The sequence below is a fragment of the Bactrocera oleae genome, chromosome 3 (assembly GCF_042242935.1).
Source record: "Bactrocera oleae isolate idBacOlea1 chromosome 3, idBacOlea1, whole genome shotgun sequence".
NCBI lineage: Eukaryota > Metazoa > Arthropoda > Insecta > Diptera > Tephritidae > Bactrocera > Bactrocera oleae.
This window is the reverse complement of record NC_091537.1, coordinates 89,524,439-89,550,259: the sequence shown is the minus strand read 5'-3', so window position 1 is coordinate 89,550,259 and position 25,821 is coordinate 89,524,439. Positions and strand designations below refer to the sequence as shown.

Sequence of the window (25,821 nt, the reverse complement as noted above, 5' to 3'; positions counted from 1 at the left end):
AAGTCAGCCGAATTCTAAGTAAATTCATTATTTACCAAATTTGTTTTTAAATACTTGTATTTACACGCCCACAACAGGCGGCCGCGCAAAGGCGAATGAAATCAACACCATAGCGAAAATTAAAGCAAAAAGTAATTAAAGAGTGGAGAAAAGAACAACAAAGCGCAAAGTAATACGAAGCTATACTTTTGCTTGTTATACAATTTTGGTTATGATATATATGGTAAACAATGTTTTCTAGAAATTTTATGTGTACGGTATGCTTGCTTTTGAAGTGGAGATGATTTTAAATAAATTTCTTGGTTCGCGGCCACAAGCTATTTGGGATTTTAGCGTTATTTTGTAACGGCAATTAAAACTATTTTTCTTAGAAAAAATTTTTTATTCATAATTGTTTTACAAATGCACTATTTTGTGATTTAGACCTTTTAAAAAGTTTTCGTTTTCTAAATTTTCGGCCTAAAACTGTCGTTACTGCGAAATACGCTTCATTCTGTTATTATTCTACAGCTATTAATATTATTAATTTTAACATTTTATTAGTGATTATTACTAAAAAAAAAAACAGCTGACAAGCTTTGCAGCTCGTCACATTCGTTTTCTTTTATATTTTTTTGCTAAACTAAATTGTCAACAACATTTAGTTTTATATTTATCAATGACTACGCAACAGCTGTTTGTCGTCGCATTCCGTCAAACGCTTAACGCATACTCGTTATTGTTCGTATGCTTGTAAGCTTCCGGAATAGCAAGTGTTCAGCAGAAATCGCAAACGATTGAGGTGTCTAATAGCTGTAGGCAGCCGTGGGCGATTAAAATGTATCGATGCAGAACAGAATGTGGCGCTTTTCGACGCCTACGAGCGCTACAGACAGCACCCATTTTAATAAATCTGACTGCTAACGGCAAATTTGTTCAGAAGTAGGTGCAAATACGATCAATTAAAAGTGTAAATTGCATTAAAAATGCTTGTTATTAAAAAATGCGACTTTTTATAATAGAGAGAGTAAAGAAATCTGCAGTAAGGCTATAGACAGGTTGAAGTTAGAGCTCTAGCATAAATTTGCTAGAGATGTAGTTAAGGTTACAGTCAATGTTAAGGCACAGATAAAGTTAGTATAGAGATAAGATTAAGAAATATACGATTTTAGTTCTAGAAGTAAGATTAAGAATAGAAATAAAAGAACTTTGCAAATTTTCTAAAACGATTAAGTAATAATAGAATAATAGATAGATAAATAAGATAAAAATAAAAGCCTACAAAAAGTCAAATATAAGTTTGATAATTTAGCTGGTTTATACAATAGTAATAGTTCAATAAAATGAAAGATAAGGATGAAGTTAAGTCTTAGATAAAGTTCAAAGCTGAGATAAAGATAAAATAAAAAAGTTTGTTTTTTTAAATAAGAAAAGTAATAAATAGAAAAAATATAGTTATAGGGAAGTTGTTGGGCATAAGTTGTAATACCCTTTAAGTCGGTTCAAAAAACAATATATATGCATATTATAAAGTTTTTTTTACGAATATATATATGTATATGATTAATATTTTTTTTTTCGAATAAAAAATCAAATCAAAAATCAAAATACATTATATATATATGCACATTATTAATTTTAATTTTGTTATCAAAATTCAAGTTTCTGTGCAACTCAAACGAACCCAGTAGAACAGTTTATATATAGTATACCAGATAATTAGTTTATATAATACTGTCGGACAACTTAATTTATTAGAATTAGAAGTTTAATTTATATCGACTTGCATAAATGCCTGTTTTTTATGAGCCTACATAAGCTTTTATGCATAAATCTGCAATAATCCTCTGCGCAACTGCATATATTTACCACACAAAAGCCCTGCAATAATTCACATTAACTTAAAAAACGACAAATAATATATTTTTGTTGACATTTTCATAGCCGTGCAAATTTTTGCGATTCATTTTGAGTGATTTATGATTTTGAACATAATTCATGGCCGCACGTTTAGCCATGATGATGGCGCTTGAACTTCGCAGGGACTATGCACAATCAAAATATATTTAAATATAAAAATAATATTATTTTAGGCGACAAGCAAAACGTTAATTTTTGAGTAAACACGGCATATAAATATTGAAAACCGTATGGATTTACACACATGCTAAACGAAAATGACTATAACCGGCAGAAAAATTCCATTACTACAGTCGACAAAAGTCAATAACAACAAAAAAAAGCAGAAAATGTAAAAATTAAAAGTAAAAATTAAAAAGCTTGTTAACATGCGCACTGCTGGCCGCTCGTTTGGAAAGATTTTCACACATAAAAAATATGCTTTGCATGCCGCATGCGCGACTGCGCGCATTTAAATGTAATGTGTTTTTATTAAAAGAATTTATTATTGCATTTCTTGCGCATATATTTTCTTAGTAGTTCTCTACATACATACTTGTAGTGATTGTTGTTGTTGTTTACCTGACGAGTTCGCATTTTATGATCGGTGTTAAGGTAATACAATACATCAAAATGTCGTAAAACGTAAATATTTGCAAAAGTATACAAGATGAAATGACAACAAATAAAGGTGGCTGCGCAAAAACAACCCGTGAAAATATAAACCAAACTTCTCGCAAACAGACATACATATGTACATATTGCCACTATCCACAGGGCTTGACGAATTTCATACCAAAAGTTCACGGCGTGAAATTATGTAAAGAAAAGAGTGAAAAATATTACAAAAACAAATACGCTTGCCAAAGCCAAAGTAAAAATTATATTTGCACAACTTTAAGCGATCACGTGTCGCGGTCTAACTGATCGACGACAGGCCATATCATGGATCGCCTGTCCGAGCAGACGCTCATTGCAATGACCAGAAAGTAAGCAGTCGATTTACAACAATCCTTTCAGCTTGCATCGGATGAGCGAGCTAGTCGCCGGACCATGTTGATTGTCACAGCCTAACGCCAATGCATACAAACCCTGTAGGTAATTTGATTAAGTTTTTGAAAGTTGGAACTAAGGTGTCGCTTTCATTCACCAAATCCCGTCTCCAAAATTACTATATTTATGATTAATTCGATTTTCAAGCATCATAAAAGAGTAGAATGTTAAAGTTAGTAGAGATCGCGTACTAGAAACTCAGTTCAGAGCATATTAAGATTGCCACGGAAATTGTAAAACCCTCAAGAAAACGGCAGAGACCCTACAAAGTGTATATATAAATGATCAGCATAACGAGCTGAGCCGATTTAACAGAGTCCGTCTGCATATTTACGTGAAACTTTTTTTTGCACACATTATTTTCACTATAGGAAATTTTTTTTTATTTGACGAGATATCTTGATGAAATCGGACATGGATTTTTGTTCAAAGCAACCATACAATCTCCGAACAAATTGTTCAAACCGGACCACTTCAGCATATGGCCGTCATAAAAACTGACCGGTCAAAATCAAGTTCGTGTTTGGAAATTTGTTAGTGCAATAAAGTGCTAATCTTTACATATTTCCTACTGGGTCGCTTTACTGCCGTGACCATGCAATGTTGCGGTTATTACCACCGCCGTCGCGCCATTTCTGCGGTGTAAAATTTCGTTTCACCTTAACTTTTATTTGTTTTTAAAGATTTTTATTTATTCTATTGTATTTTGTTGTTGTTATCGCCGCTTTTGTTAAACGAACGAATGAAGCATCTACGTTGGCGCTAACCGCAATCGGACGCACCGCTTCGCATCGCCGCAGAGATTCATCAAAAATTTACACTACATTTGCATTACATTACCACATTTATGCAAATTCCGTTGACATAAAAGAAGGCAAAAGCAAAATAATCTGCGTTGTCAATAAAACCCGTTCGTTCAACGAGCCGCCAACAAACACTTTGCAAATCGTCGCAATATTTGTGCGAACATTTACGACATTTGTGTTTGGTTGAGTGCTTTAATGAGTTATGGTGTAACGCTTGGCGGCGGCAATTTGCTCTTATTTATGGCGTTGTTATTGATGACAAACTGTGTGAGATGCATTTTCGGAATTACTATTATCATAATTACTGTTATATTATGCAGTTATTTCTTTATCTGGTTGAGAATTCATATTTGGAAGGCAATGCATACTATAGTGCTGTGAGAGGCTGAGAAGCTTTAAATGGTAAGTGCCACGATTGTACATCAGTTAATCTCAGAGTTGACACACTGATTGAAGGTCAAAGAAACAGCACTTTCGTTAGTCGCTTAGCTGGTTAGAGTCGTTAACAGGCTTTGAAACATGTAAATATCTCCCACCAATTGCTGTTGTAGTAAGAAACGTTGTGCGGTCGTCTGTCTGGGGAACTCTCCTCAACTTCTTCGCTCAACTAAAGCTTCTGAATATGGTGTAGACAGCCATAAGCTATATTGGGTTGAATTGGCTCGAAATGTTGCGACCTTAGGAGATATTCCGCTTAATATCTCTGGAAGGCGGTTCTCTATCATAGCAGGTTTCTGGGAATTTTTCCGCACCCAAATCGGGATCAAAAACCGACTTTGGAAATGGATATTTACAGACTATTATATGGGTTTTTAAGTGGTAGTGGATATGATATTTTTGTTAACAGTGAATGTTATAGGGTCAGAATAGAAGAATTTTTATCACAAACTTTAACAAAGTTCCAAGCAATCTCTTTTCGTATGAGGCACGATAATCGTGTACTCGGGGAATCAATTGTACATCTTCGAATTGTATACCGTTATACATTGTTTCGTGGGACGTCGTTAAAAAGGATTTTATGGAATTTTTATGATTCCAGACTTTTAACAGAGTATTTAGTAGGTCATACGTGTTAGAGGGTCATAGTCCATCGGTAAGATCTTGAAACAATGTGTTAGGAGGTTTGGCTAATGGAAATACTAGCTTTTCAATAAACCAGCAATAGATCTCAACTTTGATTATTATTAATTTCTGTTTTATTAGAAGGAACCCACATTTTAAACATCCTTGTATACTCCTTCATGATTACTTAGATACTGCTACTTAGATTGAGTTCACACACGAAGGCTTATGCAACCAAAGAAAAATTGTCTGACTCGAGTTGCCGGACTTGTGGTACTTTTATGAATCCAATGGGCAACACCAAAAGAGAATGTCTCGATAATGAGTAACAAAAGTGATCGCGTGTAAATTCGGTCTTAGAGTACTAGTGTTCAATTAAAAATATATTTTGAGAAAAATATGTAAATACTTTTTAGTGTAGCGGAAATTGAAACGATCTTCAAATGGGTAAATACTTACGATTACTCACCCGTCCTCAAACAAGTAGTGTGTGAACTCCATTTAACATATATTTTTCTTAGACTAAAGTTTGACGCTCATGCGAATTGTTGATTTTTAGTCAACTGCACGGGCGGGTAATTCACGCTTAGTCACTCGTACGCAAATTTGCAATGTAAGCTTAAATTATGAATTAAAGTAGTGCAATGCAGTTTCATAAAATTATTAAGACGACCAACATCCCATGGCGTAAGAGACGATTATTCATACGCCGGTTTTTTCGGCAATTTTTTTATCATTACTATATTTTGCAATTCGAAGACACTTCAATACCTCAATTTGTGCTAAATTTTTGCGCCGCCAGTCTACCGCTTATGTAATTCGCATTCGACATCATACGAATTATAGCAACAACACTACTCGTTTGACCAAACAAAAGTGAATTAAGCATCAATTCAACGCAAATGAGGATTGTGTTTTGTATGAAGCGCATTTCCCTTGTTTGTTTGCAAGACAATGTAGCATTTGTCATCTTTCTTTTGTAACCGGCACATTGATTTGCCCATTCGTACCGAGTTCCACGCATGCGCATACGCATTGACAACTAACAACCGTGACGGCCGAAACAAAAGAAGCTGCAGATGCGGGCATTCAGCGAAAATAAACGAAATGAAAATAGTTACGCATAAAACACGATGGGGTGTGTTTCGAAGGCTAGCTAACTGTCTGGTCAGCTGGTTAGTCGGCTCCACTGGTCTGTCTGCCTGATCAATGAACCACCGTGTTATAGGCACATTTTTCATAGTAATCACCTCGCGACCGCGAATAGCTGCGCACATTTATTATGATTATTAATGTAACTCACTGAATACTGATGGAGTGGAGATTACAGCACAAAGTAATGATTGAAATGCTGGGCTTTTTTGAGTGGATACCCGACAACATGGGCGACAAGTATTTGCCAAGCCATCAGACGAACAAGTCAACAGCTGTGCAGTCAACCTTTTAACCAGCATACAGCTAACAACATCGATTGCAGCAGCAGTAAAAATAATCAATATGAATGTATAGTATATATTTATGTATGTATGTAAAACCTTAGCGCCCAGCTTAAGACGCGACGCTTGCGAAAGTTCATAAAGAGTGAAAGCTTCACGGTATTGGCATGCGCCAAAAAGTGCAAAGTCGCGAAAAAATATACATACCAGCATGTGTAAGCATGACATAAATATGTATGTATGTGTAAATGTTTATTTCTGCTGAAAATAATACACAATCTGCTGGTTGGTGGCGATTATAAATTAACGAAAGGAAAATCACTGCTTTACTTTTGGTTCATGTACAATAGTTTAAAAAAAAAGGTACATAGCTGTCAATGTTGTTAATATTAAAATAGCTAAATCCCGAATTTTCGGGATCCCGAAAATTGTCGAGGCATTTTGAAAACTTACGTTTAGCATTATCAAAAAGATGTGAACGATGTTGATTACACAGCCAAGATTTTTCGGAACTTGTTGAGAACCTGCATATTTTTTCATAAGATGAGAACAATGTTTATTTGAACGCTTAGAAATTGAATTCTATATATAGCTGTCATTGTCATTATTATCAAATCCTGAAATTTCGGGATACCGAAAATTTTCGGGACTTGTCCAGAACCTACATATTTTTTTATAAGATGTGCACAATGTTGGTTACAACGCTTAGAAATCGGAACAAAATCAAATTTGGGAAACGCGAACTCAAAAATAAGGCTATAAATGCCTTTTGACTTAACAGGCGTCACCAGAAAATTAATAAAAACTTTATGTGTTCCTCCAAAAAGTAAGAGTATAAGCCACTCATCAATCAAAATAAGGGTGCGTTAAAAAGTTTAGAAAGAGAGTGAGCAGCAAAAGCAAGGTCTATGCCTTATAACTTCATGCAAAAATTTCGGCATCCCGAAAAATCGCATTGGAAATATCAACTCACGTATTTGGTTGCATATAAGCCTCCCCCTCCCTACTCAATGATAATTATAATTTCGGGTTCCCAAAAAATGCGGGATTGGAAGTATTAACTCACGAATTTGAATATCTTACTGGTTATAAGCCCCTCCGTGCCTAATTGTTTATGCTTCCAGTAAGCAACGATATTCATGCTCCTATTGTTGTTGTAATACATGTTGCATGTAGCTTTCGATGGCGCCACATACCTAAATGTATTGGCAACTCTGCTGCACGCTTTTTGTTAATAAATTGATCGTTTTGTGTGGGTATGCATTTTATTTTAGTTTTTGATAGTTTCTTGTAAATTTATTGTATTTTTCAACTACAATTCGCTTAACTACCGACCACCGTTCACTCACCGGTTATTTATGTTGGCCAAAACAAGTATCGGTTACATCTACTACATTTATAGCCATTACCAGCGCATGAGAAATTGTCGTGGCTGATTAGGCGTGTCATTGCTCATTACTCAATTTGTTGCAGCATTATGTTGCATCCCGCCGAAAAAATTTCACTTGCATGTTGCAGCTGTGGGAGCAACTCAGCAGCAGCGAGGAAAATTTTGTAATTTAAAGGTATTGTAAATATGCATAATTATTCGTGTGATTGCTTCGTAAAATTTTCGGTTCAAGGAGAAACTCTGCTGGCTGGGTTGTTATTTGTTTACGAATGAGATCAGATGATAAATTCAAAAATATTGTTGATTTGTAGGTATATGTGGAAAGTGAAAACGACACTAAACAAGGTACGACAAAGGTAATTTTTTGGGAGATACTTCTCTTGCGAAAATTTAAAAATTACTGAAGTCGTCTTAACTTATATTCAACGGTGCTTCTCCCTAATATAGTTATTTCGAAAGTTTGGTAACTGTTATTGGAAGTTAATGAAATTTATTGCCGAAAGCAAAAAATCGATATTTTAGTTGCAAAGTCAACCATCGATGTACCTATGTACGCTTCGGATCCTTCAGTTGTATACTTTGTGTAGCCTGAACAAGATACATTAAATTTGCCACGAAAATTTGTATTACCCATATGGTAACGTTAGAAGACCCTATAAAATATATATATATAAATGATCAGCATGACGAGCTGAGCCGATTTAACAGTGTCAGTCTCTCTGTATGTCTGTATATACGCGTACTAGTCCCTCAATTTTTGAGATATCGATCTGAAATATTCACATACATGTCCTTTTCTCCACAAGAAACTGTCACACAAACTGAATGATCGGTGTCAAGTGCTTGTATGAAAAATGATTAATTTGACGAGATATCTTCACGAAAACATTTTCCAAGGCAACGCTACAATCTCCGAAATTGTTCAGATCGATCGGAATCGAGTTCCTGTATGAAGGCCTTTGTGTTTGAGAAGCGTATATTAGCTAGTGAGAAGATCTGAAAAATCAACTTTCAATGCAACCGGAAAATATGAGTAACTCTAGTTGGCTGGCTGTTAATTCTTCGTAACTACTGAGTTTGAGAATTATTTTTTGTAGTGCAGCCTAATATGATAATACCAATTATTTTTGTTTTATTACTTTTTACTACAAAATACATGTATTATATTATTAAATTATTTAGCTTATGCACAAATTTATTTATTTTTATTTGATTATTTCATGTTTTTTTCATATTTATTTACATACTTCTATAGGATTTTCTTTATAATTTTTTAGCTGAAATTTTTTATTTTTATTTGATTATTTTCTCTTTTTCGTTCATATTTTTTTACATTTTTAATATGATTGTGAACTTTCTATTTTTTTTTTCTTTTTTTAATATTTCTTTACATAATTGTATTCCAGTTTTATCATTTTTTATGATTTTTAACTTTTTATTGTCTTTATTGTTTTTCAATTTAAATTAATTTTAATTCTAATTTTTTTATTATTTTCATATTTGTTTACATATTTTTATACGACTTTTAAAATTGTTATATGATTTACAATTTTTTATTAATTTTTTTATTTTTCAATTTAAGTTAATTTTTTTTTTATTTCATAATATTGTATATTCTTTTATTTTCCACTATTAATAAGATTTATATTTATTTTCTTATTTTGTATTTTTCACTACAACTCAGTACACTCCCACACATTCCTTAGCGCACATCTCATTCCACTTTATTAAGCACACATTCACTTTCTTTGCGCATTCACTTTTTATGCTGCTCCATAGGTATATATAAACAGTATATACAAACATATCTACAAATGTGTGTTTACATTCACTTGTTCTAAATAAATGCATTTTAATTCTTATGCATTACACAAAGCAATTGGAACGTGGAAGTGCATGGATATCAAGCGTTAAAAATCAAGATCTGGGGCATCCATGTCACACACAAACCCACTAGCTTACCATATGTAAATATATGTATATCTTTGTATATATTTACGCTTTTATGTGTTGTGTACAGTAGCAAGGCGAGATCGCTGAGGTAGATGCATCAGATCACACCCACATTTGATTACGTAAAAACTTATATAACGTGTATAATGGGGTAAATATGTACTACACGCTGGTAATTGTAGTAATAAACATCCAAATATTAAAATTTGGTATTGAAGACTTATGATACATATGTATATAGGTATCTGAAAATTTTTCTCTTAGTTTTTGTTTCTTTGTGTATTGTATGTATATGAACATGTCTCTTTTAATTTTATTTTAATTTGTGTACACGTATAAAAAGCTACCAAAACAAAGATGATTAATGTTTTGGTGTAAATGTCTTGCACATAATTATTTCAAGTATTCATTCGAAAGCTCTTATGGAGAGTTTTTTAAAATAGCAAAAGATCCATATAATTAATTTAAATTAGCAGCGTTTCAACTATGAAGTGCTTTTTAAAATAATAATTCACAGATGTACAAAGTAAAAAAATTAATTATTAATATTAAACTTTCTACGGGCACATTTCACTGAGCTAGTATTAATCCATTAGAATAATGAAATTTTCTAAGGCACACGAATGATATAGCAATAAATAGAAATATAAGAAATTAACACAAAGTAGGGTGTAAAGAAGATATATATGTTTAAAAATGGGCACAATATTCTAGAAAAATACTCCTAACTACAATTAATGCTAAGGCTAAGCACATTAACGCGGTTTTCTTCAAGCGCTATTATCAAAGTCTGTGAGGAAAATGTATGCAAAACGGCATATTTGCCAGAAATGCTGGAAGAAATAAGACTTTGCAGGAACGCCGAATAAATTTTAGCAGAAACATCTTCATAGCAGAATTATGCTAAGGCGGCTAAAGTTTCTCTATAAGATACAGGCACTATTATGGTCACAATTTCATACAACTATTGTTTACACTTCGCATTACTGCGCACTTAGCCTTAGGAGCTTATGGAAACACATAATTTGAAAAACAAATTTGTTTCTTATTTTCAAAAACTTTTCGCGTTAATCGAAAGCTATTTAAGCAATTAAGCAATTAGCCCAAAAAAAAAATATAACAGTTTCTGTATATACCTAGCAGTAGTGTTTAGTAGCCAGTGTTTTGTGGTTTCCTTAGAACATGCTGAAGACATTGTTTTCAAAACGAAAAAAAACGAAATTTGTATACAAAACATGAATCAATGAGTAGATGATTCATTTTAAGCATACAGTACACACATGCAGCTCAATCAAAAACTATATACATATGTAGTACAAAGGTTAATGTACAATCGCCCGCAGTGAAGATTATAATTAAGCAGGAAGTAATAAAATACATATGTACATATGCATATACCTATGTATAAACAATGAAAGAAATGGTAAAAAAGGAAGAAATTATACATAACTCAAAAACAAAAGTGAAAGCGATAAATTGTGTTAGATTCATTCATCAAGGACCTCACTGAGTAAATTTTTGGATTTTTTTTAATTTTCAAAAATCAAGTTTTTATAATGCAAGATTTTTCTAAATTTTTTACCGAGAGGTTAGGCTAAAAATCATTTAAAAACTTACATCCATTTCCATGTCAGAAAAATCATGTTTTTTTTGTACATTTTTTTCGAAACGGCAATTTATTTAAAAATAAAACAAAATGTAAATTAACAGAGCTTTATGCACTTTATTAATCGGCGATTCATTTTGAAAAATTTTGGATTATTTTAATCCGAAACTGATCTTCAGGAGCACCAAAAAAATGTGTCTGCCTGGAGGAAGATTTTTTGCTTAAAATTGGCTTAAATCCAAAAACCAAAAAATCGTATTATAGCAATATGAATACAGGTTATGATCTAGAAACTAGTTAAAATGTGGTTTTTGACTAAATGGTGGTTTCCCAAAAAATAATTCGTTTTGAAAAAATTTGCATTTCAGAGCGACTTAAAAATCGAAATTATTATCAAAAATAAAAAACATCATATTCCCTCGGTCATTACCTGACAAATATATCTAAGATGGTCGAATGTATATTTCAAGTCCAATTTTTCCTTATCGACTCTGAAAAAGTTAAAAAATTCTTACAAATACACTTATATCCTCGAAACTATTTGCCGGCTGAACTTAAAATTTGCGGAGAATATTTTTGAACTTACGAATATTTGATATATTGTATATGCCAAAAAAAATCATTTTTTAATATTCACAAGTGAATAAAAACCTTAAAACTAAACTAGATATACTAATTTATTTATTTAAAATTGTTTAATATTCAAACATTTATATTATTTGTTTTTATATCCATATTTTTTTCTCATATACCTCTAGAAATTAGTAGCGTCATAACCCTGACCTATTTTCACTTTCACCTCCTTCCATCACTCAGCGTATTTCTTTGTTCTAGTGACCTCTTTTAAGCACTCACTTCCACGTGCAGACGCTTTGAAATTTTCGATACAAAAGTGTCATTTGTCAATATGTGCGATTTCTATCAAATCTATATGCGATCGTATACTCTGTCTCTCAGGACACTATGCATATGTTGCTTTTATTTACTTAGAAATTTTTATGGCCTATTTTTTTGGACAGCGAAATATTAGTAAATTATTTATGTTTTGTTCAAAACGTCGAGAAGAAAAATGACTAATACCGGTGCTTACGTGCACTTGTGCAAAAATAACAATTAGCGAAGTTGAAACATTGGTTCAATAATTCAATTATTCGGCAAGAACTTTTGCTGTCGCTCACTGACAAGTGTCAGTTGCCAAATGTCATTATCTAGAGTGAATTACGACAACTGTTGGGGTTTTGAGGATTTGATAATTTACTTCTCTACTCACTAGTTGTGACCGCCAAAAATTTGAACTCAATATGTGAATACCCCATAAGAGACGTGTAAAGCTAGAACTCTATAGCAGACTTTTTAAGCCATTTTTCTTGCAGTAGTTATACAGTTTAAACTGAATAAAGCTATGACTATCAAAGCTTTCCGCTGGAGTCACAGCTTAACTGATTATTATTTTATCTCTATTTCACCACCAGTCTAGTCGATTTGGTTTATACCAGTAGTCTGTTCGATTATACCTACACTTTCTACAGTATGACAAATCGCTTTTCTTTTTTTTTAATTATTCATTAATGCTGTAGCTTTTCTGATTGAATGACTGATAGGTTTAAAAATAGTTGTCATCTCAGTCCTGTTTATATTTAAAATTTTATTATATTTTAAAAGTCCTATATATATTTTTATTTTCACTTTTATGCTCTCTCTCTCTCTCTCCAATCTTATTCCCAGATAACATTTTTATTTTAGGTTGTTTGTAAGCGAATTCCTCTTTTGTCTTATTTTAATACCTAATATTCTTTTTGGATTTTCTAATTTTATTCTGTTTTATTTGAGTGTTTTCTTTGCTGTGTAATAATTTGCTTAAATTATGTGACCTTGAATTCTTACTTAATCTTAGAAACATAAATTAATTTCTTCTTCCTTCATCAGGAGATTTTGAGAATGAACAAAAGACAGAGAATATAAAAAAAGCCTCAATATTCTTATGACGAATTCTGCATATTAAAGTGAATCTTGTTTATCATTTAAATATAAAATTCTTTAAACGATGAATAATTGCAAAAACTGTTTGATAGAATAACCCACTAAAAGCATTATAGAAATTACAGTTCAGATATTTTTCAAAAATATTCCATTTAAAAAATTCATATTTATTTAATGAAAAATAGTAATAAATTTTCAATAGCTGAAAAATTGAAGCACAAAAACATTAATTATGAAACTGTCAAAATTTTAACGCTTCTTATTTGTTATTGAGTGCTTTCAATACTTGCTAATTGTTTACGAAAATAAAACCATTCACTAAAAACTGACCTAATTTGAATTGAGCACAAATATGCAAATTGGTAATTAGGAACAGAAAATTTAAAAATAATTTTTTTTTTAATAGAAATGACGAGATATTAAAATAGATTTAGTTTAAACACTATTAATTTTGTTTTTATATATTTTGTAAATATATTTGAAATGTTTTTTTATTGTATTTAAAAATATTTTTTTATGTGTTTTCAAATAATTTATTTAAATATATGTTCTCGTATATACACGAATTTAGAGCATTTTGTGGCAATTTGCAAAATTAAATTGATATTTTTATCATTATTTTTTTTTTCAATTTGTTTATTCATTCTTCAAGAGTAAAAAACATAAATTTTTTTTATATAATTGAAATTAAAATTTTTTGTCATACGATAGAGGAAGACTTAAAAAATATTTACGCCCAATTTGATTACAAAAGTTTATAAAGTTTTAATTTAAACCGGTTCAGTTACCTCGCTTTTTGGGAGATACTTTTAAATTACTAAACTATAGAATTATGAAAAAAATCTAATTTTTTCAAAATTTTAGAGAAGAATATGTGTATGTAACATAACAGAGATGCATCAGTAGATATAGACTAAAGTTTAAAAAAATCAAAAGATAAATATTTTTCTATAGTTTTTGGTAAAATTCGGTCAAAAAATGTTCGATTTCCGTGTTGATTTTCGTTTAAAAATGAAATAAATTTAGGGAAAATTTTTGAAAAATGATTTTTTTAAATAGAAGTTTGGAAAATCAATAACATTGATTCAAAAACGATAAAAATCCGCCAATGAAGTTTCGAAGCCTCTTTCATATAATAGATTTTTCATAAATAGCATAACCTTATTATACTTATTTAATCGCAACTTTAATTTCAAATCGATGTGAAAGGTTGTTCTTTCAGTAGACACATATATGGATTTATTTGACATAAATACTACAGAAATTACTTTGATTAAAATTTTAAATAAATAAACACCAAAATATAATAAAAGTTTTGCGTTTTCCTTATAAATATGCGTATTTTGTATTTAAAATTTTGGAATTTCTTCGGTTTTTGAGATATCAATGAAATTCCAAATTTTTCGATTAGTACTTTTTCAAAACCTATGTTACCGAATGTATATCTGGTAAACAAATTTTCTTTAATTTATTTTCAAACTCTCTAGTTAGTTTTTTTCCCCATTTTCTACTTCAATAAATTATAATTGGGTTTTTTTTGCATTATTTAGAAAAAAAATATAATAAAATTCAGAAAAATGTGATTTGCAGTTAATTTTAACTTCCACGCACCTGCCACGTGCATAAATTCATATAATTCAAAGTCCGCCTACCCAGTGTTATCCGCTCGCCTGCCATATTTCAATTAATTAATTGTTTATGCGACAGTTTTGCGCGCATAAAATTTTCCCATTTCACCATGTAACCGGTTGAATTTAAGAAAACAAACTAAAATTTGCTATGACATTGCCCTAAAACACACTCGCATACACACCTCAAGGTGGAAATACAAACAGACTGCGTCTGTGTGTGTGTGAGTGAAGACAGTTAAATGTCAAATGTTGCACTGGCTGAGTGCAGTTGCCAATAAACGCTCTAGGAACGGTATTTCCGGTGCGAAATAATGTGAAGAAAGAATAAAAATTAATTAATTAAAGACAATGGTTGCGCTAATTAAATACATTTTTCATTAAAAAAAATTTCTAAGCTTAATATTTAAGTGAATTATTTAAATAGTTAAATAAATTTAAATAAAATTTTATTTCAAAAACGTCACATCAGGCGCACACACGCCGCCCATAAACCCACAATAGTTCGACACTTAACCACACTACATGTTGGTCGGGCGTGGCCAGCTGACGCAACGCATTAGCCGTCACAAACGCTGCGCTGGCGGCCCTGAGGTTGTGGGCGTTGTTGGCCTTCAAGGTGAAGAAAGCCACGACAAAAAATAAATATTATATAAAAATACAAGAACCTTGCACAGAATTATTGGCAGCACTATTTGACTCCTGTGTTGGCGTATGTGAAACACTGCTCTCTTTACAGATCACACTTTGGTGGGCAAGAACTGCACCACTCGATATTGTTGTTTTATAAAAATTTAGTATAATAGAGATATGAAAATTTTTTATTTTTTAATTTAAATAATAAATTTATGCTGATAAAATGTGAGAGAATTGAGACTGCCAAAAGCGTTAGTGTGCATTATTGATGCTCTCACTAACATATCTCTTGCTACTTTCGTTTATAATTATACATTTGGCAAAGCTAATATATTTTCGAAATTTTTTCAAAAACTCATATTGCGATTTTTTTTACTTAAATCTAAATTATTAAAAAGTAATTTTATATAATTTACTCACCCCGCTGAATTCATTGCTATTGCTTCTACTGTTTATATGCGTTTAAGTCGATTTTTTTTTGTTTAAAGCAAAACTTTTGCCAAAAATCGTTGTTTCGCTTTGGTCGGTGTTTGCGTCAATTTCGATTTTGGTTGACAACAGTCAGCAGACCACAAGAGCAAGCACTTTTTCCTTCTTTCAGCCGATTTCAGTTAATCTCTCTTCGTTTAGCTTTACCGTAATTTATCTTTCAAATAATCTCATTAGAATTCTAAGTACCGCAGCGTTGTTATTTTGCGTTACGTTTTTATTTATCTTTTTTTTATAAATTTTTTTTATTATTTTATATGCCAAAACTTCTTACCCAATCACTGAAAATTCACAGGAAATATTATATAGAAATTCGCCATTTTTGAACATGAAATGTAAGAAATAGTTTGCAGATTGCAAAATTGTTTTCAAATTGTTTTGGGTGTGTGATTTGAATTTTTTGTTTTAAGTTAATATTTGGTTGTGCTTTCTTTTGTGTAATTTATAACTTAAAATGTCGTTTATTTTCGAAACTCGATTTAAATTAAATTTTAAAATTTCGTTTCGTTTTCGTTCAGCACATTATTATAACACAATTAAAACCTTTAGCTCTTACTAAAAGAAATTCTTGCAATTTTCAAACAAAAAACACTTAAAAGAATATAAAATATTTCTTTTGATTCTAGAAAAAGTTTGATATGCTAAAAAGTATTTTTCGCAATTCTTAAAATTTTGGAAAGTAACAAATCTTTACAGTTTTAAAAACAATTTCTGAAATGTTATGAATACACGGATGTTCTATAAAACTTTATGTCATTTAGTATTTTGCATTTAACAATAAAGAATTTTCAAAAACAATGTTCGAGTTTTTTACTTTTATAAAAGCTTTTAACTTCATATAATTATATTATATTTTATTCCATATAAAATAGATCAAAAGAAAATTGAAATATTTTTAATCATATTTTTCATTCTTAATGTAGATTCGTATCGGCTTTTTGAAATCGTTTTTCTGACCAAACATATCCCGAATAATGTGGAGAATTGTGTGTAATTTGTGGATTATTTACCATAAATAGGAAGGTAATACAATTTTTAGTGCGTATAAAAGTATGGGTTTCCGACTGTAAACTTCCAATAAAAACTAATAAACACTATATTTGAAGTGTCGCCTTTAAAGTTCTTTTCTAAGCTAAAAGGCTTCAGGTTTAGGAAAATTAGAATTTTCTGATGTGTCCCGAACTTGAAATTGCTCAATTGTTTTTATATCCTGAACAAGGTATATTAAGTTTTAGCCATGTCGGTATGTCCGTCTATCTGTGTTGGTATATACATACATACGCGAGCTAGTCCCTTAGTTTCTGGGATATCGAAGCTGCTCGTTTATCGGAACCGCCGATATGTGACCATATTATATAGCTGTCATAAAACTGATCAATAAAAATCAAATCCTTTTATGAAAAACTTTTTTATCTGACCAAACATCTTTACAAAATTTTTCAAACATGCTTTTTTAAGGCAACATATTGTTCGTATCAGACTAATATAGCTTATAGCTGTCATATAAACTGACCGATCAAAATGAAGATAAATATTGTTTTATACTCTTTTACGCTTTAAAAAATGTATTTGTGAAGTTTATTATATTATTTTTATTTTTTTTTGTTTTTGCTTGATAACAATTTTTTGTTTGAAAAACTGTTCCCGTACTATTTACTACATTAACAGGCTCAGGAATTGAATTTTTTAATTTTTGAAATCGAATTGAAATACAAAATATGCCAGAAATTAAAAATTTATTTGTTTTTCCATTTTTGAAAGCTTTGCTTTAATGGCAATGCAAACACCACATAATGATTATATTTCTAAAATTTTGTATGAATTTTCCCAAAACCAAGTTCATCCTGCATGTTATATACTAAACCGGTTAAAGAATAAAAAACAAAGTTCTTCTTGTAAATCATATACTAAATCGAGTAGATAAAAAAAAAGAGTTCCAATAATATTTAATTATTTATTTGAAACTTAAAAACACTAGGTAATTTAAGAAATCATTGCACTAATTTTTGTACATATTTAGAAACTAAATATTGAGGAAAATTCTTAAGGTAAAAATATTTTTTTTGTGGAAAATAAATTTATTTATGTATCTTAAAAATTTTAATTTAATTGTGAATTAAACTTTGTATTTATTTTTTCTACAAAAAATAATATTTTTTTGTGTAGTGTTCTACACAAATAGTTTTTAGCATTTAAATATAACCCATTTATTTATTTATATATTTTTATGGTATTTTTTTTTTGGAAAAATTAAAAATTAAAAAAAATTTAAATCTGAATGTATGGTATGTATGTCCACTGTTGATGGCATTTTTTAAACTTGTGTGTTCAGTATAAAGTTCAGGTAAGCATTTTTTCAACACTTGTACAACGAACTTACATTCTCAAAATATAAAAAACGCTATTTTTCACAGTTTTATTAAATTTTGTTTTTAATTTTTTTGCACCAGTCTTCACAAGCACTTTCTTAATTAAATTTCACAATTCAAATTGTACTTCTCGCACTTTTTCAACAATATTCTTGCATATCTCTATGTTTTTCACACCCAAAACTCGTGTTCGAAATCAAAATCGTTGTTAATATTTTTTGCACTTTACACACGAAATTCTTATTTTATCCGTTCGCAAATCACATAGATGTGTTTTCTTGTAATTTTCATGTAGTTATTTTTAACTTTATATATATATATATTGTAAATATGTATATAAGTACATGCGACGGCACTTTACTTTTTCCCACACGTTGCAAGGAATTTGTGAATTCTTCTACGAATTCGCACTTTAGTTTACAATTTCAGACGTTGTGTTTATTATTTCGATTATTTTGCTTACTTTTTTTTGCAATTTTTCTTGTTTAATTAGAAATTGTTTAACTTAAATAGATTTCTAAATGTAATATGTAATTATTCTTGTTCTTCTTCGGTCGTTCTTTGGTGATGGTTCTCACTCAGAAAACAACGCGTTTCTTCAAGTAGCCCAACTCGCACTGAATTCGCAGGAAAATTTTCCTCAACATTCTAGCCGAAAATATATTGAAACTTTGTGAAAAATTTGTGCGCTTCGGTCAAGCGGTAATTTTGCGCCTGTGTAATTGTGCGTGTGTGTGCGCGGTCGAACTGTATAAAAATATAAATTTCCTTGCATGTGTTTGTGTTTTCCCATACATTTTGTATCTGTGTATGTGTGTGTGTGTGCCGTGTAGTGGCCATGTTGGAAAACTCACGTAAAATGTGCTCGCGAGATTTTCGGCCGTTTTCGTTTAAATAAATAAAAGATTTCGGAAAATTCAAAGCTAGAAAAAGGAAATAAGGCGCACACACAGCAAGTGCATAAATACGCCAAAGGTATATATATACGAATTTGTGTATAATATAAGCAATATATAGTATAGAATTTGAGGCGAAATAGCGTGTATACTACGCACGAGTCCGTCAATTCGGTTTCAATATTTTCTATTTTTTTATTTTTTTTTCTGTCTTTGGGGGATTTTCAGTTCACTCTATTTTGTTCTAAAATAAAAGGATGAGCAATGTGCTGTGCGTGCCAAGGCGAAACCCCGGAGCTTAACAAACAAATTTAAATAGCGTGATTTGTTGGTTGAAGAATAAACCTTATTTGCAAAATAATAATTACAAATAGCTTAAAATAAAATTATTTTTTTATATAGAAGTATATATAAAACTATCTCCCGGATTTAAAGCGGCTGTGTTATATTGCCTTAAAGCTCTTGCTAAAGACATAGTAAACCGGAGTCCAGAATACATCGAAATTTCAAAATTTCGTGCAGATGTTTTATAGAGTTCTTTTCCACAATGATCGTTATGTTCGTTTTCTAATCATACCCTTTTGGAATTACAGCTTATAGTATCCGATTTTGATAATCGCAATTCGCATAATTCCACGCTTACTTCATTATTATTCAGAAAATGCTTACTTTGCTCAACTCATGTTGAACTCTGACTCCGCAGGAGTATTTTTGACATCGAAAGAAAACTTTTAATGAAAAATCGAATATACTTGTACAGCAAGACCGATTCTTGACTTTATCCGTCGACTATAATGCTCGACATGGATCTAGGAAAACTCCAATGTCATCATTTAGTAAGTTTCCTATATTTCTATCCGCACTGCAGTCTATATTTATATATTTCATATCGGCTTCTTGCTTCTTAACCCCTTCTTAACCCACTAGAGTTCCTTAGATCCAGCTTAGTTCCAAAGATGATTACAACCTCACTTCCAAAGATGGCTTCAATCTCAGCTCTAAAGGTGATTTCAATCTCAGTGAAAAAGGTGTTAAATCCAGTTACAACGGGGATTTCAATCTTAGTTCCAAAGGTGATTTCAATCTCAGTGCCAAATGTCATTTAACCCTCAATTCCAAGGGTGGTTTTAATTTCAGTTCTAAAGGTCAACCTCAGTGTAAAAAGTGATTTTAAATCCAGCTCCAAAGGCGATTTCATTCTCAGTGCCAATGTGATCAGTTTCAAAAGTGATTTAAACCTCAGTTCAAAAAATGATTTCAACCTCAGTTCCAAAGTTTAGTTAACCGTTAGTTCCAAAGGAAGGTAGTGCCAGTCTCAGTTCTAAAGGTGAGTTAAATGTAGAAAATTCTGTATCTGTTCATAATAATACAAAACTCTCTTCCTCAGCAATGCTCAAACAAAACAAAGCAAAAATGTTGACAACTCAAGGTGTGGGAATGGCTTCGCACTGCCTAACTTTTCCTTCATTTGATTATTAAAACGCATATCACAGTTGGGGAAATGTCAACCAACACGTTCGCTCTATTTAGCTTAACCTCCAAAACCATTCCTGGTGTTCAATCATAATCATCACCGCCGTCATAACAAAGCAGCGTTCACTACTTATCATCTTTTTCCATACCGCTGACGTCCCCTGTCATTTACCACCCTTTCTAATATCAAAAAAAAAAAAATTTTTTTTCAAATGTAGAACTTGACATAAGAACAATTTTGTTAGCCCATCCATTATCTATCTAGCATTTTTTTTTTTGCCTGCATTCACAGCTGTTGAGCAAATAAATAGTACTTTACCCCCCACCAAAGTGCGAGCATTGCCGACGACTAATGTCAAATCGGTTGCTGCTGCTGCTGTTGGCAAACGTAGACAATAGATTTTTCATTTTTTTACGAGAGTTTTCCTGAAAGCTTTCACGCGTACACGAGCTCAACGACGATCAATGTACATATTTATGTATGTACGTGCTTACCGTATGTTTGTATGTTTGTGCGTATTGTCGTTTTGCATATTTCACCCGCTTCGGCTTCCGAGTAACGTTGAGTACCGTATGAATTTTGGCATGACATCAATTTGTCTAAATCGCATGCGAATCAAATGTGTATTGCATATGAGGAGGAAGAGAAATAGAAGAAGACGAAATTGAATTCATGAAATATATAAAAGCTAAAATAAAACAAGTGAAATTATGTATAAAAAAAATTGGAAAATATTTTATTTTATTAATAGAATTTATTTTATTATTGAAAGAAATAAAATGTAATTCCGAAATGCAGTATTTTTTCAAATTAAGAAGCTTAAGTAGTTTCTATGATTGCACACTTTTTTTTAAAGAATATTACAGAATAAAGTTGATTCTTCCATTTATTTTTAGTCCAAAAATTTAAATTCAAGTTCGAAGGTAAAATGCACAGAGTGATTAGTGTTCTCCACCACACTAGTAATTAACTATACTCTCCTTAACACTAGAACTACGAACCGGTCAAAATGAATGGTTGCATCATTTATTTATACCATTTCCTCTTTATTCCTATTTAATATTTTACGATAATGTCGCGATTTTTATTAAATTTTTCTATAGAATAATAGTATAGATTATTTTGATCTTATACTTCTAATTTTTAGAGATAGACCTATTTGTAAAAGTAAATGGTAAATCTTCGTAGTTCTAGTGTTAATAATGAATTTCTCTATAGCTCTGTTCAGCTTTCTTCTTCATCGTTCCAACTTCAGTGCTGAACATCGTTCTTCGAACTCATTTCAATCTCAATTTATATTCATGTATGATTCTTTAATTTGTTTTCGATTTAAAGACTGGATGCCTCAGGTCCTTAACTTTTGCTATTAGACCAGCAATAATGTCAACTAACTTATAACAATATAATATTACGATATAAAAATTTTTTATAGGATCACAATATTGGTTTTTCATCTACAAGTCGTTTACCAAAAACAAAAATACGATTTTTTTGGTTTTTTTTTTTTTGAAAAGCTATTTTATTTAATTAATAAATAAAAAAGTTTACATTTACAAAATTTTATGTACTTTAATAATCGGCGATTCATTTTGATTGCAATTTAATAATCGGTAATTAATTTTCAAAAATTTTGGATGCCCTTGATCCTTCCATCCGATCTCCAGATAGATTTCTGAAAAAAGCCATTTGGCGGTGATGAAGATTTTTCTACCTAAAATTATCTTAAATACAACAACCTTAAATGTTTTTTTATTACAATATATGAATACAGGTAATAATCGAAATTTTGTTTTTTTACAAAAGAGCAGCTTCGCTAAAACATGTGTATTTTTTTGTACTTTACACTGCAGGCTTAAAAATTTGAATTATTATCAAACTTTATTTTGCTTTGATGATTCCTGGCAAACATATCTCAGAAAGTCGTCTGAAAATTTGAATTGATCCAGTCGTTTCGAGAAAATGTTCCTCATCGACTGTGAAAAGAAAGAAAAGACTCATTTAAAGTTTTTGTGAACCGATTATACTATAAACAAGTAAGGAAGGGCTAAGTTCGGATGTAACCAAACATTTTATACTCTCGCAAAGTCAAATGGTATACTCGTTTGAGATTTCTTTGTGGATTGACTGATATTTTCGGTAGAAGGTCAACTATAGGCACTGGGGTCCACATATTTAGTACTTAGGGGTTTGAACAGTTTTCGTTCGATTTAGACAATTTTTGGCCGCAAGGTGGCATACTTTAATTGCATTATTCACGCAAAGTTTTACCCCGATATAATCATTGTTACCTGATTTGCATAGTGGAAAGTGAAAGAATCAGATGGAATTGAAAATGGTGTTACATGGGAAGTAAGCGTGGTTGTAATCCGATTTCGCCCATTTTCGCACTATGACATAGAAACATGAAAAGAACGTTACGCACCGAATTTGGTTGAAATCGGTTAAGCAGATCTCAAGATATGGGTTTTCACCTAAAAGAGGGCTGTGCCACGCCCACTGTCTAATTTTGAACGCGGTTCCTATAAAGTCATCTTATACCATCTCAGAGATAAAATTTAATGTCTCTGGCGTGTTTAGTGCTTGATTTATCGCGCTTTTAGTAGTTTTTAACAGTACCGTTATATGGGGAGTGGGCGGAGTTGCCACCCGATTTCAACTATTTTCACACCGTCAATAGAAGTGCTAAAAATATTTGCTTCCAGTGAATTTTGTTATAGCATTAGCGGTTTAGGAGATATGCACATTAAACCTATTAGAGGCGGGACCACGCCCACTTTTTAAAAAAAAGTTTTAACTGCAGATGCCCCTCCCTAATGTGATCCTGTGTATCAAATAACAGTCTTGTATCTTATTGCGGAGCTTAGTTATGGCAAGTTATTGGTTTTTGATTAATGGCGTTTTGTGGGCGTGGCAGTGGTCCGATTACGCCCATCTGCAATACCAACCGTCTAACGGTACCAAGAAACATGTCTACCAAGTTTCATAAAGATATCTCAATTTTTACTCAAGTTAGAGCTTGCACGGACGGACAGACAGTCACCCGGATTTCAACTCGTCTCTTCATCCTGATCATTTATATATACATAACCCTATATCTAACTCGATTAGTTTTAGGTGATACAAACAACCGTTAGGTGAACAAAACTATTATACTCTGTAGCAACAGGTTGCGAGAGTATAAAAATACTTACAAATGCGTAAAACTATTCATCAACCTCAATATTCGAAGTATATTTTCAAATATATCTACATTCGATATATTATATATATAATAATAATAATAATAACCCAACGATTACCCTCCTCCCGCCCAACCGACGCGAGGGGCGCAATCCGCATACGTGCGGAATTAGCCGAGTCAGAAAAGGCAAGAGAGTTTTTTAAGTGTTGAGATCTAAAACTGCTCAGCTACAGAAACAAAAATTTCAACAGCTAAGATCTAAAGTTACAATATAATTAATTGTTACATTTTTGTTTATTAAGAGAAAACAATAAAGTCTTTTTAATTTTGAAAAGTGAGTCAGATAAGTCAAATGTACTGGAATGAGAATTAAAATCATGACATATACGGCGGAATGGCTCGTTTAGTTCAAAATTTGATCTACAGGATTTTAGCAGTAAAGATCTAAACTGCCTGTATGTAGATATGCAACTGCTATGTATGTACATATATGCAAAAATCGATTTTTTTTAATTCACAAGTGGGTATAACTCTTTAAAGCACGAATCATTGAGCAAAGTTCAAAAATAAAGTACATTTTGATTATTTTTATTGCAGTATAGAGTAACTCGTGAATGCTTTGGACTTCTAGAAGGAGCCGAGAGCTATATATTAACAATTTTGTAAGATAGTACAACAAATACCGAATAAATGTGTGTTGTGTTTGTTTCCCTGCTGAAACCTCTAACCTAACCTTACATCCAGTAAATTTATCGGTTGTTTTAAACTACTTTTCGATATCCCTCTTTTAAAATATTCCAGAGTTAAAATTTTCTGATCGAACTCGTATAGAAACTTCATGTTAATTCTTAATATTATATTTGTTGAAAACACCTGTCTCGTTATATTTTTGCGTTCTTTGGTTTTGTTTGTATCGCTTAAATTTCCTTTGTATGTTAATTCTAAAAATACAATACCATTAGTTGTTAATAAAAATTAAGATTTGTGTACAAAAATGTTATCAATCGTTTACTCGAAGCGTATTGTTTTTGTATATGTATATATTTATGTGTAAAATATATATGTATGAGTATATATTATATATGCTATGGTTTCAAAAATCACTTTGAAGAGTGTGAAATTATTATTTTGTGGCGCATGTTGAAATAAATATATTACTTTGACGTTCGCTCATTAAATTTGATTCATTATACTCTATATATTATATATATATTACATCATATACATATATATATCTAATAGACAGATATATGCCTCCATTAAGCGAACTACATGGATAGAGTGTTCGTCTAGTACAAAACTATGAAATGAACACGTGCCAACTTTGAAAACAATATTTTCTGGCGCTCATTGAACTCATGACTAATCTATCTATATACAAATATGCATATATATTTATGTATATAGAAACACTCGTACATATACATATATATGCAAGGAAATATTTGACATATCTGCGTAAAAAGTACTGTTTAATTATTTTAATACTTCTTTGCTAAAACGCTCGCATGCTGCCAATAGCTTAGACAATACTAGCACCGTTTTGTGTATTTTTTTAATTTTTGAAGTAAAAAAAGAAATGTTTTCTCTAATTTACTAGACAGTGAAGCGCTTGACCTTCAACATGACAGTTCAAGTGCACATGCTCCGAATATATACCGGTACTTAACACTTAACGTCACAGAATCTGAGAAAGCTCATATTATTTTGAAAATTAAAAAGGTTTCTTTGATTTTATCCTCAAAGAGTTGTGTGTGATAAAAAAAATATGAAATGAAGACTTTTATTCGGTTAACAGCAAGAAACTACCAACTAACTAACCTGGCTGCAGGTCTGAGTATCAACAATTTCTGGTACAACAAAAATCCTCTGAAAATTGATGTCTGAAAACATTGGTGCCGCATATCCTATAAGAAATTCCGTGACTTAGTTAAAGCATATGAACTAAAGCTATATCCACCAGTTGGAATAATATTGGAACCTA

The 25,821-nt window shown here is 31.4% G+C and overlaps 2 protein-coding genes and 1 long non-coding RNA gene across 6 annotated transcripts in view; 2 read left to right on the top strand and 1 right to left on the bottom strand.

Moving 5' to 3' along the window:
* The window catches only part of LOC106615528 (uncharacterized), a 66,489-nt gene extending 47,564 nt beyond the window's left edge, over positions 1-18,925 (bottom strand). Inside the window, exons 1-2 of one of the 3 annotated variants that reach the window (XM_070107190.1) lie at positions 18,648-18,925; positions 15,849-16,198 (exon numbers count right to left, since the gene is read on the bottom strand). In XM_070107190.1, the coding sequence (XP_069963291.1) occupies positions 15,849-15,862 (14 nt within the window). In that variant the 5' untranslated portion in view covers positions 15,863-16,198; positions 18,648-18,925. Of the gene's footprint in view, positions 1-15,848; positions 16,199-18,297; positions 18,499-18,647 lie in introns of those variants that run through there. The other 2 variants (XM_070107191.1, XM_070107192.1) reach the window with 2 other exon arrangements.
* Positions 1-25,821, top strand: part of Drep4 (DNA fragmentation factor-related protein 4) — an 88,925-nt gene that overhangs the window by 55,485 nt on the left and 7,619 nt on the right. The window lies entirely within an intron of this gene.
* LOC138856004 (uncharacterized) lies at positions 19,611-20,503 on the top strand. The gene is made up of 3 exons (XR_011395157.1): positions 19,611-20,018; positions 20,110-20,255; positions 20,320-20,503. It is a non-coding gene; the product is annotated as an uncharacterized lncRNA (long non-coding RNA).